General features: G+C 42.3%; 1 protein-coding gene across 1 annotated transcript in view; it reads right to left on the bottom strand.

The window, feature by feature from the left end:
* The window catches only part of NOSTRIN (nitric oxide synthase trafficking), a 36,236-nt gene that overhangs the window by 8,324 nt on the left and 13,840 nt on the right, over positions 1-14,072 (bottom strand). Inside the window, exons 3-13 of the mRNA XM_032946392.2 lie at positions 13,203-13,286; positions 12,647-12,709; positions 11,285-11,366; positions 9,706-9,768; positions 8,224-8,322; positions 7,562-7,687; positions 3,407-3,505; positions 2,536-2,661; positions 1,499-1,607; positions 1,242-1,324; positions 194-322 (exon numbers count right to left, since the gene is read on the bottom strand). Coding sequence (XP_032802283.1) covers positions 194-322; positions 1,242-1,324; positions 1,499-1,607; positions 2,536-2,661; positions 3,407-3,505; positions 7,562-7,687; positions 8,224-8,322; positions 9,706-9,768; positions 11,285-11,366; positions 12,647-12,709; positions 13,203-13,286 — 1,063 coding nt within the window. The remainder of the gene's footprint in view (positions 1-193; positions 323-1,241; positions 1,325-1,498; positions 1,608-2,535; positions 2,662-3,406; positions 3,506-7,561; positions 7,688-8,223; positions 8,323-9,705; positions 9,769-11,284; positions 11,367-12,646; positions 12,710-13,202; positions 13,287-14,072) is intronic.

Genomic DNA, 14,072 nt, shown 5'->3' with positions numbered 1-14,072 from the left:
TTCCATAAAGCTTGAGACCGAGCGGGAGCACGTGCCTTCTTAGCACGCGTATGCATCATCCTCTCAAGGGAAACCTCTTTCACTCGCATGCATGGGGGGGGGGGGGGGGCGTATTTAGTACTTGTATACACCTGTGACGGCTCCCCCCCCCCGCCCCCCCCCCTTGTGCTCTCGGTCCAATGCAGATTCACACCTGCTTGTCGGACCAGGCGATGACACGGTCGGAGAGCATGTGACGGGGTCGTTCATGCGTCTCCAGGTCGGCGAGCACACACTCCAGCTTGTGCTGATTCAGCTCAAGCAGATGCACCTTGAACTGCCCCTACAGCAAAAAAAACGCACAGGGCTAGTGGGTGACTTGGCCTACGTCGTAATGACGACGCCAGAGACAAATGCGGTGTTTATTGAGTCGGAGGTGGCGTTCAAAGGGGATTGGGTGCAGCTCTGTGGTGAGTGTCGAGCTAGGAATCCGAGGCATTCGGGGATAGGGAGCGGGCAGAATTGTAGCTCTTTAGCGTTGTTGCAGGGGAAGGTGCGGGATGCGCAGTGGAAAACGTGTGCATACCTGTCAACCCGTACGGTTTACCCGTATTCTTGTACATGGAATTTGAGTTTGTAGGTCCATACGGTGTATAGCCGTTTCAAAACGGGCAACATTTTTTTTGTCTATTTATTTGTGTTTCTCCCTTGTCATGGGACTTTGTAGGATGAACTTTGGGATTTATAAGGACACAGGGTGACCAATAAGGTCTGAAATGGTCTGTAATGAGGTGGGCACTGATAAGGGGTTGACATGTATGCGTGTGAGGCCATACAGGAATCTATGCCGGTGGTGATTCACGAGGTGGCTGCCCGTCACTTTACCCTCCCCCAGGCATATACAGGCAGGGTAGGCCACGAATTGGGCCAACTGCTAACGAGGACTGAGGATCCACTTCCCTTGCTCGCGTTACTTTCGAATTGTGTGACAGACCTGAGATTGGTTTGTGGCTTTAGTTAACATCGGCGGCGCGTGATATCAGAACTGGAACTTCAACGACCTGCACTGACTGGCATGGTGAAGTATGGTTAACTGCCATGGCCTGTAGGGTGTGTGGAGGACTTTCATCTAGCGGTCGGTCGACAAAACGCAGTTCACTATCAGATATTATCATTATACAATTATTGCATGTGCACAATGTACATATTTTCTTTGACGTAAATATGACTGCATGAAGTGAACGTTTTCTAAAGGTCCCTACCTCTCCCAGTTTGCTTTCCAATTGGGCTCTGGTGTGCGCGAAAGAAGACGTTTCACCGTATGTTCCAGTGAGTCTCCTTAAAGCTGTGAGTGGAAACGCACCGGGCAAACCGAGTCAATGCAATGGACATCAACAAACACATAGTATTTAAATTATTCTAAAAAGAATACTTATCCAGTATTGGTGCCATTTTAATTATCAAACTGTACAGTTGTCAGGATTGGCACTACCTGAATTGTGAGCGTGTGTGAGTTTACCGTTGTTTTCATTCCTGGTTTTCTGCAGTTCTGTATTCAGGCGGGAGATCTTGTTGTTCAACGAGTCTGCAAGTCTCCCTTCATCCATGTGACTCCTGGCTACTTCTTCCTGTAAGTGCAGGACCACAGAGCAAATGCTGATCTATGCGTGATTTGAATAACAAAAGCTGGGACAAAGGTCTCAATTTGTTGGACCTTTTACTGAAAACTCCAAAAAACAATCTAATTTCATGCATGGTTCACTATAATTTGTTAACCATTGGTATAGCATATTAAGCAGGTGTTGAGAATGTACTCTTTAAAATAACATCGTGCAAATCAAACAATTATATTTTATTTCAATATAAATGCAAGATTCCAGTCATAGCAGCTTTAGTTTATTAATTTCCTTAACCAAGGGTGTGTTGCTAGTTTTGGTTGTGCTAAGGATTGCAGTCCATGCAAGGCTATAGCTGTGTTAAAACTGCAGTTAACATCACAGTTATGAGTACATTTTGGTCAAATGCATTACAGCAAATGCTACGGCTTATATTATCCTTGGGCTGACTAATGAACACATCACAGTAGTACATGGGAAGTGACAAATGCAATCACGATGAATATATTATATTACATTCCATATGAATACTAATGTTTTAAAATGTTGCCCACCTCAAGTAACACGGTGAATGCTAAGACGAAGGTGGTTCTACTTGCCACAATGATGTTGTTCTGTTGATCCATTCATCTATAACGGATGTGGTGATCATTGTATCCTGGTTCAGCTTTTTCTATACATCATGGGAAACCACCACAGTGCTTTGCAAGCCCTACCAGAGTGCACATCCAATTAGGATCAGTGGAGAAGCTTATCGAGTGTGCAGGTGGTGCAATTGCACCGGCACCCATGGATCGGAGGTTGCCAGGCACCGGGCTATGAAGAGGGGAATTTGGACAGGGGGAGTCGATTTGATTCCTTGCATCGTGGCCGGGTCAGGACTAAGACTGTGCATGTGTGTGTGTTGTGTGCTTTGGGTGTATGTGTCCCACAAGCTCACGTAGTAGTCTGCAAGCATGAGCTCCGTGTTCTCGTGGTGAGCCCAGTTGGACATCCCCTCGAGAAGTGGCTGGAGATCCTGGTACACGCTGATCCGACCCACCGACTCCTGCACTTTACCTGTGATCTGACATACATACACACAAAGAGAAACATCCCCAAGATAGCCATAACAGACTTTTGGAGCAAGTACTGTTAGCGAGCACCTTTGAAGGCCGGCACGGCACATGAGGGGGTGGGTGGTCAGTACCATTCCTGGCCGCCTTTGTCTCCCCAGTGAGTCGACCTAGGGGAGGCCCAGGACCGGTTCAGATAATCGTTACTGGTGTTGGCCAAGAGCGGGATTCGTAATGCAGCGCACTAACTGCTATGCCACCGCTCCCCACACACATACAATTATGGACTTTGCTCTGTGCCATTGGGAATACATACTGATCATATAAATGCACTTAACTTTAAAACATGATGTGTAATGCCCGTGTACAAAAAGAGATCACTGTATTTATATAGCACACACGAATAATCAAAGCAAATCACATTTTTGTCATGAAGTTGAAAATATCTATTAATTACAGCCTGTTGTGTGTGCTTACCCGATATAGCTGTTTGATTAAGGTATTATTATTATTCATCAGCTGCCCTAAACTTACATCGGCAATTCCGCACATCACATTACATGCTTGGCTATTTGTGGAAATGTTCCTAACGCATTGAGCCAGGTGATACATCCTTCTGATTATCTGCAAATTCCAGGATAACCTGTGCTTTTTGAGCGATCGGGTTATCCATCTACTTTGTGAACCATTAGCATTTCTCCCTTTGCCGAAATACAATTTCGTGATGCGGTGAACCGTCCCTGGCGCAGCGCTCACATTGGTGATGGAGCTGGTGTGGTCAGTGAGGAGGATGCTGTACTTGTTGAGAAGCTCCTGCAGGCTCAGAAGTCTCTTGTTCTGCAGTTCCTTCAGTTCCTGTAAGAACATTGCATTTCGTTTTTTTTTATTTGCAAGCTTTTTTCGAACACTTTCTCCTGTAGAGTCAGCCTACCATCCCCTCCAATGTTGATACAATGGGTGCCAATTAGTTTCAGGTCAACCATAGTTATTCTATGGATATACTGGCCCTGCCTTGGGAATGTGGAATTTCCACCATTCCCTCAGGGCTTTCAGCAGATATGAGTCCCACTGCATTGGGTGTTTCGAGCGGGTGATCAATGCAATAAAATGTAGAATTATATAACAACTCGATGACCACGTCACAAGAAGCTGTACAGTCGACCAGTCATAGATGTATTAATGCTGGACTTTAACAAGGTCAAGTCGTTTTGAAGGCATATTGCTCTGGACTGCTCCATGATCCTGATCTGCGTTTCCCTCTCGGATGTCTGCGTTGTGACTTTGAGTTATTGAATAATAGAAAAAAAAACTAAAACACAAGGGCATGGAGTTGACAGCACAACCGCCTGTGAGAAAGACCTTCCTTGACTAATGGGGCAGCGGAGGAGAATGAGCGACGTCCCACTGAGTGAAGGTTGACGGTGGGTGCTTTCCTGGAGCGGAGAGACCACGGTAGGGAGGAGAGAGAGGTAGACGGGGCCAAGTCCATGGAGGAAATTGAACATGGTGAGCGCAATGTTAAAATTGGGAGCCGTTGGATGGACTGGAGTATTGGGGTGACGTGGTCTCGTTTATGGTTGCAGGTAAGAAGTCTAGCAGCTGCATTTTGTATCACATTACTTGAGTTTGCTCAGTGAGGGCAGGCTGTCCCAGCGGTCACTGGGTGGTGCTCATCCACTTTTGTAGACCTGAGCCGGAGGTAGGCAAATCCAACTTCTGTCGACTTTACACAACGTGGTGCCAGCCTTACCACATGGTGCTCATTTTATCGACCTTACGAAATAATGGGCTCAATTTGGAGCCTGCTGATGCTCCGAAAACAGGTAATACCTGGCCATATACAAGTTTATGCAGCAAAAATCTAACTTTGCAAAAAATATAAGAGTAAACGTTGGACTACCCTTTGAATATGTTTAAATTCCGATTACTGTATTTTATCTTTAATATTTCCAAAGTAACAGTTTATTGAGTGCTGAAACACGACCCTTACTGCAGTTTTGCAAGGTACTTCTTCGGCTGTACATGTTACAGGTTAAAGTCCATGTAATGCGGCAGGGCGATGAGTTTGGAGTAGAGGGCTTAGCAGCTGACGGCTTTCACATGCCATGTTACCCATTAATGCCACATAAGCTCCGTACTGTATCCACCATGGGTAATTATTGTCAGATGGAATATTTATTTTTTACATGGGTAGCTGAGTTGCAGCTGACACACAACCAGCTATACATCCTGTATTCTGAGACATCCTACTAATCCCACGGCCAAAAACACATCTTTATTTAGAAATGACCCATCATCCCTACAGAGGAGACCTGTAACAAGTACCATGATAAGTACTGGATATATAGTGGGACTAAAATATGGCCATACACTTAGTATACGTTAATTTAATATATGCTGCACCTGTTATAAAAAGACTACGTGATCTATAAGAGTTTTAATATCTCGATTTTACGTTTAATATCATGTCACTGTAATTGTATACTGCCAACGAATGAATGCCGTGCTGTAATCTTGATTTTACAACCTTTAATCAATCCACTGCTGGATCAAAGCCTCTCGAAGCTGTGTCGGTTGTGGAGGTTGTTTGACCATCGTTCAACCGCGCTAGCGTCAGTTGTCACCACCCAATGTAGGCTGTGGCCGGGAAATTGTAATTCCATACCTGTCAACCCCTTATGAGTGCCCTACCTTATTACAGACCAAAAGTCCCATCACAAGGGAGAAACACGAACAAATAGACAATAAAAAAAAAATGTGGCCCGTATGGAAACGTCTGTACACCGCATAGGGTGGAATACGCAATTTCCCTGTGCATGAATATGGGTAAACCGTATGGGTTGACAGGCCTACACAAGGCTGGAATTCATCACAGTTTCTTTCAACATGCATTTGTGTTAACTTTTGAATAGATTGTTGATGCACAAACATTGGCAGTGTCAACTACATGCAGAAAATGCGTTTTTTTTAAATGTTTTCTATTACTGCAGTATTCCCCTGAAAACATACGTTTGAGATTTTAGTTGTTACCAATATTACATGAACGTGGGGTGTTTGTGTGGTTGTGTAAATCTACTTTTCCAATACGTGCCGAATCGGTGTATTTTAATTTGGGATGCTAATCCCAAGTGTCAACACCACAATATGAAGGTTGCATTCTTTGTGCCGGGGATGTGTACGTCTAATTAACATAGCTAAGGCCATGAATCTAACTGTGGCCTTCAAAAGCCGAGTGAGCTACGGTCTTTTATGCTTGCTCAAGAAGTGAGTTCATGCATGAGCATGTCATTCTGAATGTTTAAAAAAAAAAAATTGCTCTTTCTGCTTTTAAACAAATCCCCCCCACCCCCAATCTAAACTAAGTATATTCTTGGCTCTTATTTGTTACTCTTTACTAATTTGATTATTTATTGAAAAGTTCATGTGAACTTGGTCAGCAGCTTTGGAAGAAAATAAGAGATCGCTGGAGTAAATCACTTTGTGGTAGGCTGCCCGAGGCCCGCACATTCTCAAGCGCTGCCTGACTCGGCCTGCAATAGGGCATGACCAGTAAAGGGGACTGTCTGCTTCACTGCCAGACTTGAGCAGCTGTCACTGCACATCAGCCTCCCCCTATACAAAACTCCGCCACCACCCCCCAAGGCAGCTAAACATAGTTTGCGTGTACCGGGGAAGCAGTATGCGGGCCAGTGCTGAGGATGATGCTGCCATTAGTTACCTTTCCTCGGGAGGCAAAACCAGCCGGGTTACATGGGGGCGCATGCAAAGGGGCAGCACTTGATTTTGAAGGCGATGCAAAGGCACAACTGCTAGTGTGCACAATAATAAAACGGAGGCAACCGACATAGAGGGCATCACCGCAAGACAATCCGTTTTCAAGTTTTATTCCAAGTCAGGGGAAGGGGAGTTATCTCACCCCATCATCTCTCGTGAGGTCCCTAAAATGAATATCACTTAGCAGTTGTCATATGAAGAGTCCGGTACTTGTCGTAGAAATGTGTAATGTATGCCACTGGCTCAGAGGCAACCGGAAAGATTTGTGCCACCCAAATTCTCGCCTGAGCTGGAGGACACTGAACAGTTTTTTGGTCTTGGCTTGTCTCATATGCCTCACCCTCAGACCTTTTGAGTCACCGTGTATATGTCGCAAACCTAAACCAAGAGCCTTGTAGTTAAACACAAGTGTATGTCATATGTATGCCAGCTTGGGTAGTGCATCTCCTTCAAATTAAATCAGTGGATTTGATATTCACAACATTCTTATAGCAGAGGGCTATCATGAAGATGCTATGTTTCACAGACAGTCTGCGGTCATTTTGGAATAGGGGGCGATATTCCTACGTGTAATCTCAATTGAGCATTTTGCAGGTACATTTTCAAATATGGACTATAACACCGGCACACAATGGCCTACAATTTTCAAATGACATCACGAGCTTTTTAAAGTCCACTTTGAAGCATTTACACCGACAGTGTTAACCCTGGATACAAACCTCGAACCTCTGCAAAAAGTGGCAAATGTGCTGCTATCCAACAGGGTGCAGTCCAACAGCGAACAGAAAGGACTGCGTCAATGAGCTCAACAGCCAGGCACAAAGAGACATTGCGTTCCACAATTGCCTCTGGCTCCTCACATCTTGAGTGACACCCGGATGGCAGCAGAACAAAGTAATTTTTGGCAGTTAAAGGCGGTGCTGTGGCTGTGACATCTCGCTTCAAACAGCGCCACTAGCCCCACGTGGCCTACTTCGTACTGCAGGCCACATTCCGCACGTTGACGGTGACTTCGGCCCACGGTCCACACGGCGTCTCGTGAATGACGTCATTCATGAACTCGATCTCTTACCTCAGGTAGGGGGGAACGTGCCTGGGCTTACGTAGGAGGCACTACTCTCCGCGGCGGTGACCCACCTCACAGTTTTGCTCCATGGTCCTCTCCCACTGGCATCGGTACTGAGCCCCCAAGATGTTATGCTCATAGTACTCTTGGTCTGCCTTCTCCAGGGCCGACATAGACTTTTGCATCCGTGCTTCCACCTGAAAATGTGGCCACAAAATGAAAGCCCATTATCACGGAGCCCATATATCCGCAGCCCAATGATTGTGGGTTTTTGAGCACGTGTTGCTGTACAGATATTTACTGCAATAATCAATTGGTTTAACATCGTTACGTCATGTATCTCCTAATTAAGAGTCTAAGTGAGGGTTTATGAATACTATTAATGCATACCTGGTCTGTAGCTACAAAATAAGCAACAATTACAACATTTGCTTTTATCAATGTTAAACCTTATATATAGTTACACAATTTAGCGATGGTATTTCAGGTTTCTAGATCGATAATTGATTTAAATAAACTTAATTTTGAAGACATTTTGAAGTCATTGTTAAATATGATGAACATGCAACATATTTTAATAGTTTTTTGCTGATTTGTATCTTTGAAATGACTTTATTTCTTAAGTTTATTTCAATAGCCATCCAATAGCCATCCATGTTTGTGTTTTTCAAACACGTTCAATTCAAAAGCCATAATGTGCAAACAAACCCCCGAGATGTGATCCGCGATTTACCTTTCTGCTGTCCTTGTCATTGCGAATGGAGAAACCTGCCGAGAACGTGACTAACAACATCTCGTGGTTCCGCGAGCACTGGTAAAGCTTTCTCTGCAGCTGTCAACACAAACACAGAGCTGTCACGATCAAGCAGGCATGCAGAGGATATCCTGACATCGCCTTAAATCAGGGGCGGGGAACCTTTTTTCTGCCAAGGGCCATTTGGATATTTATAACATCATTTGCGGGCAATACAAAATGATCAACTTAAAAATTAGCCTGTTATATTTGGTCAAACATTGAATTAACTCATCCCTAATGCGATGGCTGGAACTGCTTCTCTTTGGTGAGGCGTGTGATGATGTTAGCTGGTATTGATGATGATGTTCCTACTTGCAACTGCTTTTCCAGGTTTGCTCCTAGATTTATTGAATTTCGAGTCCCGCCTTGGCAGGGCCAGATTAAATGATTTCGCGGGCCAGACTTTCCCCACCCCTGCCTTAAATTTTACCGCCAACTCCTCCAACGCAATGACACTGAGGTGAGGTTAATAGTATAGGGACTCCTCTACTTACGAACGAGTTAGGTTCCAGAGGTCTGTTAAGTCAATTTGTTCGTAAGTCCAACTTTACTCCAGTCGATTCCAAATATGTTGCACGGCATGTACACTAAACACGGAGAATAGGTTTAAAAGTTGTATTATCTATAAATGTGGATGTCACTGGTTCTTAGTGTTCCTCAGATGTAGATGCCACCACCGTCATCTATTGCGTGGTGGTTGATGAGTATGCAAGGACCCCTCTGTTCGATATGGGTCATAGTTCAATGTACAACTACATAGTAATACACAACACAAAATTATCATTTGGGAGAACACAAGTTGCAAAATAAAACAGCAGATTATATATCATTAGATTTGCAAGAGAATAAGTATAGAAGCCTTTTATTACACAAATATTCCTTGGTAAACTCCCTGTACAATCACATTCATGAGTTGTTGTTTTTTTACATGGGAATGACTACACTCTATTACACAACCATCCAGCACACATTCAGTGCCAATTATGGAAAATATGCAATCGTTTTGACTTCAATATCAGATGTGTTACTATATTACAGTAGCATTTTTTAACATTTAAAGTAACTACACATTTTACAATTTTGTGGACCAGTGGACAGTTGCACAAGCACCTTACACCAACAGATATGTGCAATGTGGATCGACTTCATCTGCTAATTAATAACACTGGAAATTGTGCAAACGAAGATCATGGTTGGGCCTGATAACGTGTCCTTTTGAAAGTCCTGATGAATTGGTCAGTTGGCAAAAGCGGCTACAAATGGCCAATTTCCGGCAATTTATTCTATTATCTCACAAGGCATTTCAGGAGAGCGCCATTTAAGATTTTTTATCCACATGCAATGTGCAGAATGCCATTGAATCAGGTCCATATTACTATTCACGATCTCTCGAATCATGTTAGTATGAACTAACGATACCTTGAGCTGGTTGCTGCGGTTTTCAGTCATGATCTTTGTTGCCTTGTCGACAGTTTGCTCCAACTGTAACATTCACGAATGTTGGGTGATATGGGATTTAGTTAAATGACAACACGGAGGATGAATGATTTGCGTGGAAAATTTCAAGGATACCATGGTAATAAACTTCCTACTGCTGAAATTCGTTTACGTATGGTGATATATATTTCATATGAATTAACTGCTAAACACATATAATCAGTAATTGTTTTGCAATCTACGACTTGAACTTTTTTTACCCTATATCCAAAAAATATTTTAATATGAAATTAATAAAATATGGGTACATGCTTCACAAACATGCAGCAGCATACAAATTGGCTAAATCAAAGTATAACAAAGTGCGAAGTAGTAACCGATTCAGAGATATTTCCTGGCTCAGGGTTAAGAATTTCAACAATGCAGTCATGCTCCTAGAATTATGTCACGTCACATAATTAATTTGAAACTCTCGCAAAGCAGCGCATCCACGTTAGAGAACAGTCCGTGGAACGAGATATGACAAAGCCACTTCTTATATCTCAAGTGATCTCTTTAAAAAGGCAGATGCAACTTGAATGATTTGATGTGTGCACTGCGTATACATGGTTGGTTTATCTATGGTATGACCAGTGGATGTTGTGTTTGTCCATTCCTTTGTGATGCTATGAACAGGCATTTCAACAATGTTTTCATGACAACATCCTAATTGAAAATGTCACTCTGTGTTTTCCAGCACGCAGTTATTCTCGCAAATATTTTCAATGTAGTTTTATATATTTGGTACCAGTTATATTTGGTACCAGTCAAATGTTCATTTAAATAGAATATTAATAATTCATAGATTGATTGATGATTAAGTTATAACGGGGGGGAGGGAGGGGGTGTAAAACAGTGGCATAGTGATGAGCGCATCTGCACTATGAAACCAGTAACCTGACTTTTATTTCTAGTAGCCACGGCTAACATGAGTGGCAAGTAATAGCTGAACTTGTCCTGAGCGCTGCCACTTTATCGACCTGCACTGACCAGCGTGGTAATGTATGATAAGGACAAAGATGTGACCAACACAGCATGGGGAGACATTTATCTAGCAGTGGATTGGAAAACGGCTGGACATTACTGTTGAATTACGATTAACATAACTGTAACAAGCCAAAATAATTATGCTTATTATAGTCTCATTGTCCATGCTTATCCATAATAGAGGTATTTTGGTTAGATCGCATAAATATGAATGCGTCGTTAAATCAGCCACCACTCGGCACAATCAATTGGTAAAGATTGTCACGTAAACAAAACATGCCAATTCGTTACTAGTTAAGCACACCGGAGTGTTGGACAGCAAACCCACCACATTCACAATTCGAGTACGACATTTTGCCAGTAATGACAACGACCACCTTCAGGCAGACAGCCAATTTACGAATTTTCTGTGGCGGGTGGTGGCGGGTTTAACGACACATTTATATTCACACAATCTAACCCAAAAACCTCTATCAAGGATAATATTGGTTACGAAAGCCTACGTGTTAAACCGGCTATGCTTATCTTTGCCTACCTGCTTCTTTCTCTTGCACTCCTCATCAATTTCCACTTGCAGGGTTTTCACAAAGTCTTCTTGAAAGGCTTTGGCGAGATTTCTAAAGATCAGGGGAACAAAGTAGAATTAACACATTGAGGAGTAACAGAACAAATGTAAAGGTGAATGCAAACTTTAAATTGGTCGTGTGAGTGGGTCCAGACGAGTGTGCACGTTTGGAATACAAATACTTTAGGGTTGTATAATTAGTTTATACAAAGGCACACATCTATTCGGGCCACTGCACAAGAGTGTGAATTGAATATTTTTTTTTCCTCCTGATGACGATCGCTTGTGTTGTGATAGAAACGTCGTAGTTTTTGGTTATTTTGTTATTTTCTTTGAACCTATCTACGTGACTTTACCGAAAGACCAAAAGAATATAATTGAAAATTAAGAAAACATTTTGATTTCTATGATATCCATGTTAATTAAAATATACTCATTTATGTACGTACACACTGGCTAACTTACACTGGTTAGATGTACACTAGAGGCACATTAATTTTTGCGGAATATCTGGACAAGTTAAAACAAGTAATAATTCATTATTTTATTCGCATTGTGAGATGAGAGAATTTTAACGGCATTTAATTTCCACAATGTGACATTTTCAGGACCACAAAAGGTATTTTTTTCGTAATAACCAATCACACCATGCATTGGGTCAGCTTGCGTACTGCAGTGACTCATAGCAGAGGCTGTAACCAATCCATGTAGGTCATTAATCGTCACACATACCACACTCGCCCACTGAAAAATGCCATTAATTGCCCACGTGACAACTGACCAATAAAATGCACTTCATTTTAAATCAATGCTGATGCGGTGAAAGTTTTAGATAAACAGAACAAAGGTTATGTTCACCAAATTCTCTCATGAAAGTTTTTGTTTTCACACACCATCTTTGCTTCACATCACTGTTCATGGCCAGAGGGAAGAGGTTTATTTTACATGTAGCAATTCGTGGGATGGAGCGGTGTTGTAGTGGTACGCGCACTGTGCGATGAACCCAGTAGCCTGGCATTATTAACCCACCGCAACTGACATCAGTGGCAAACGGCATCTGAACTGGTTCTAAGCTCCCCTTCATCCACACGCATTTGGTTAGCGTGGTGAAGTATGATCAAACACCCACTATGACCTGACACAGCTTGAGGTGGCCTTCATCCTGTAGCGGATTGTAAAATCGCTATAAGTTCATATATATATTGAATTGAGAGGTGGAGTGGGTTGAAAAACATAAAAAACTCTCCACGGAGGTGTCCATTCATGGCATGCTAATGTTAGACAAGACATACATTTTACGTTCATGGTAATGTATGAAAATGCCTCATTTACATGTGTAGTTCAGATGTTGAAGTCATTTCTTGGTATACTGCGAGCAAAGCATTCAACACCGAGCTGCAAAACAGACCACAATTGTTATATCATATTACAGTGGGAAAAAACTCACAAGCATTCGCTGAGTATTAATAACGCAGTGCGGTGGTTCTCACCAAAATGTCCGCTCCCCCTCTGTGATTCCACAAAGTCTTTCGCTAGCCACTAATAAATGTAACAGTTTCTTCATTACAGCCTATGCGCACGATTGTATTTCTTTATATTTGCATAATAATGCAAATATCTACAAATGTGCTTAATGAGCCCATCGTGGTGCCTTCAAAACCCGAAAGTCTGACAACCACTGTTGTAGTGGACACTGCTTTAACAGTCGTTAGTTTAACCGTACACCAGAGGCTTATTAAGTGTGTGTCCCAACATTAACAAGCAAGCCAACTTTGCAGTGTGTCTATATGGCTATATGCGGATATATTTTGTACAACCAAGGGAGGTTTGAAGGTGACATCACATTGTGGCTTTTTTTCTTCTCTTTCTCGTTTTAAACACCACGTACCCTTTCTCGATCTTGCTAGATACTTTGCATAGCCGAGTCACAAGCTTTTTCAGGGTTCGGCCATAGTTGAGTTCCAGGTCAGCCCTGTGGGACAAAAATAACATGATGCATTTATAATCTGGCCACATTCTTTATTAAAGGAAGACTCTGTAATTATGTATGTAATAATGTAACAAACAACAATTTAATGCTCTTATAAGTGCATGTAAACCTGCTCTGTTTACACAATTAATCTTTGTAATGCAGTGCAGCTTTAAGTATGTTTGTTATTACAACAATTTGCACTTGACTAGGCAAATCCCACACACTGACTGATGGAGACTGGCAGGTGCTGGCACGTAAACAGAAGCAGCCCTTGTCTCCAATGCTTTGTATTCACAAGCTGTTCCCACTACAGGAAAATTACCGAACAGAGAAACGAATGAGCGTCTACATATAATTCCTGATGAGATAGTAATTATTTTAACATTCTAAATACCACATGTCCTGTGTCGCTGAATCGATCATTATTGATAAGTCAAATGAACCTCCTATCACTTAAACATAAATTGTCCATGAAGACAATTCATAACAAAATAATGGACACTTTAGAGGCCAAACAGCAGCATGAGCAAGGGGAATTGCCTGAAATGATGACTTCCATGGAGATATGAGTTTAGCTTAAGTGTATATGTTGTATGTATGTTGAACTTCGTTTGTACTGTACATAAACCAAGCACGCTAATCGGGGGAATTAAATAAACTACTGTATTTTTCTTACTATAATTTGTATTACTAAGTAAGGCGCACTGAGCTATGTAGCTCTTTTTTCAGAAGCAACCTGGCCACAAATGATAGGTCATCGAAGTGGCTTAGCATGTGGAAAGTCAT

This window comes from Petromyzon marinus, chromosome 4 (assembly GCF_048934315.1).
Source record: "Petromyzon marinus isolate PM22_M1 ecotype Great Lakes invasive population chromosome 4, UKy_Petmar_22M1.pri1.0, whole genome shotgun sequence".
Lineage (NCBI taxonomy): Eukaryota > Metazoa > Chordata > Hyperoartia > Petromyzontiformes > Petromyzontidae > Petromyzon > Petromyzon marinus.
The sequence above is the reverse complement of the archived record's forward strand: the minus strand, read 5'-3'. Positions and strand labels throughout refer to the sequence as shown.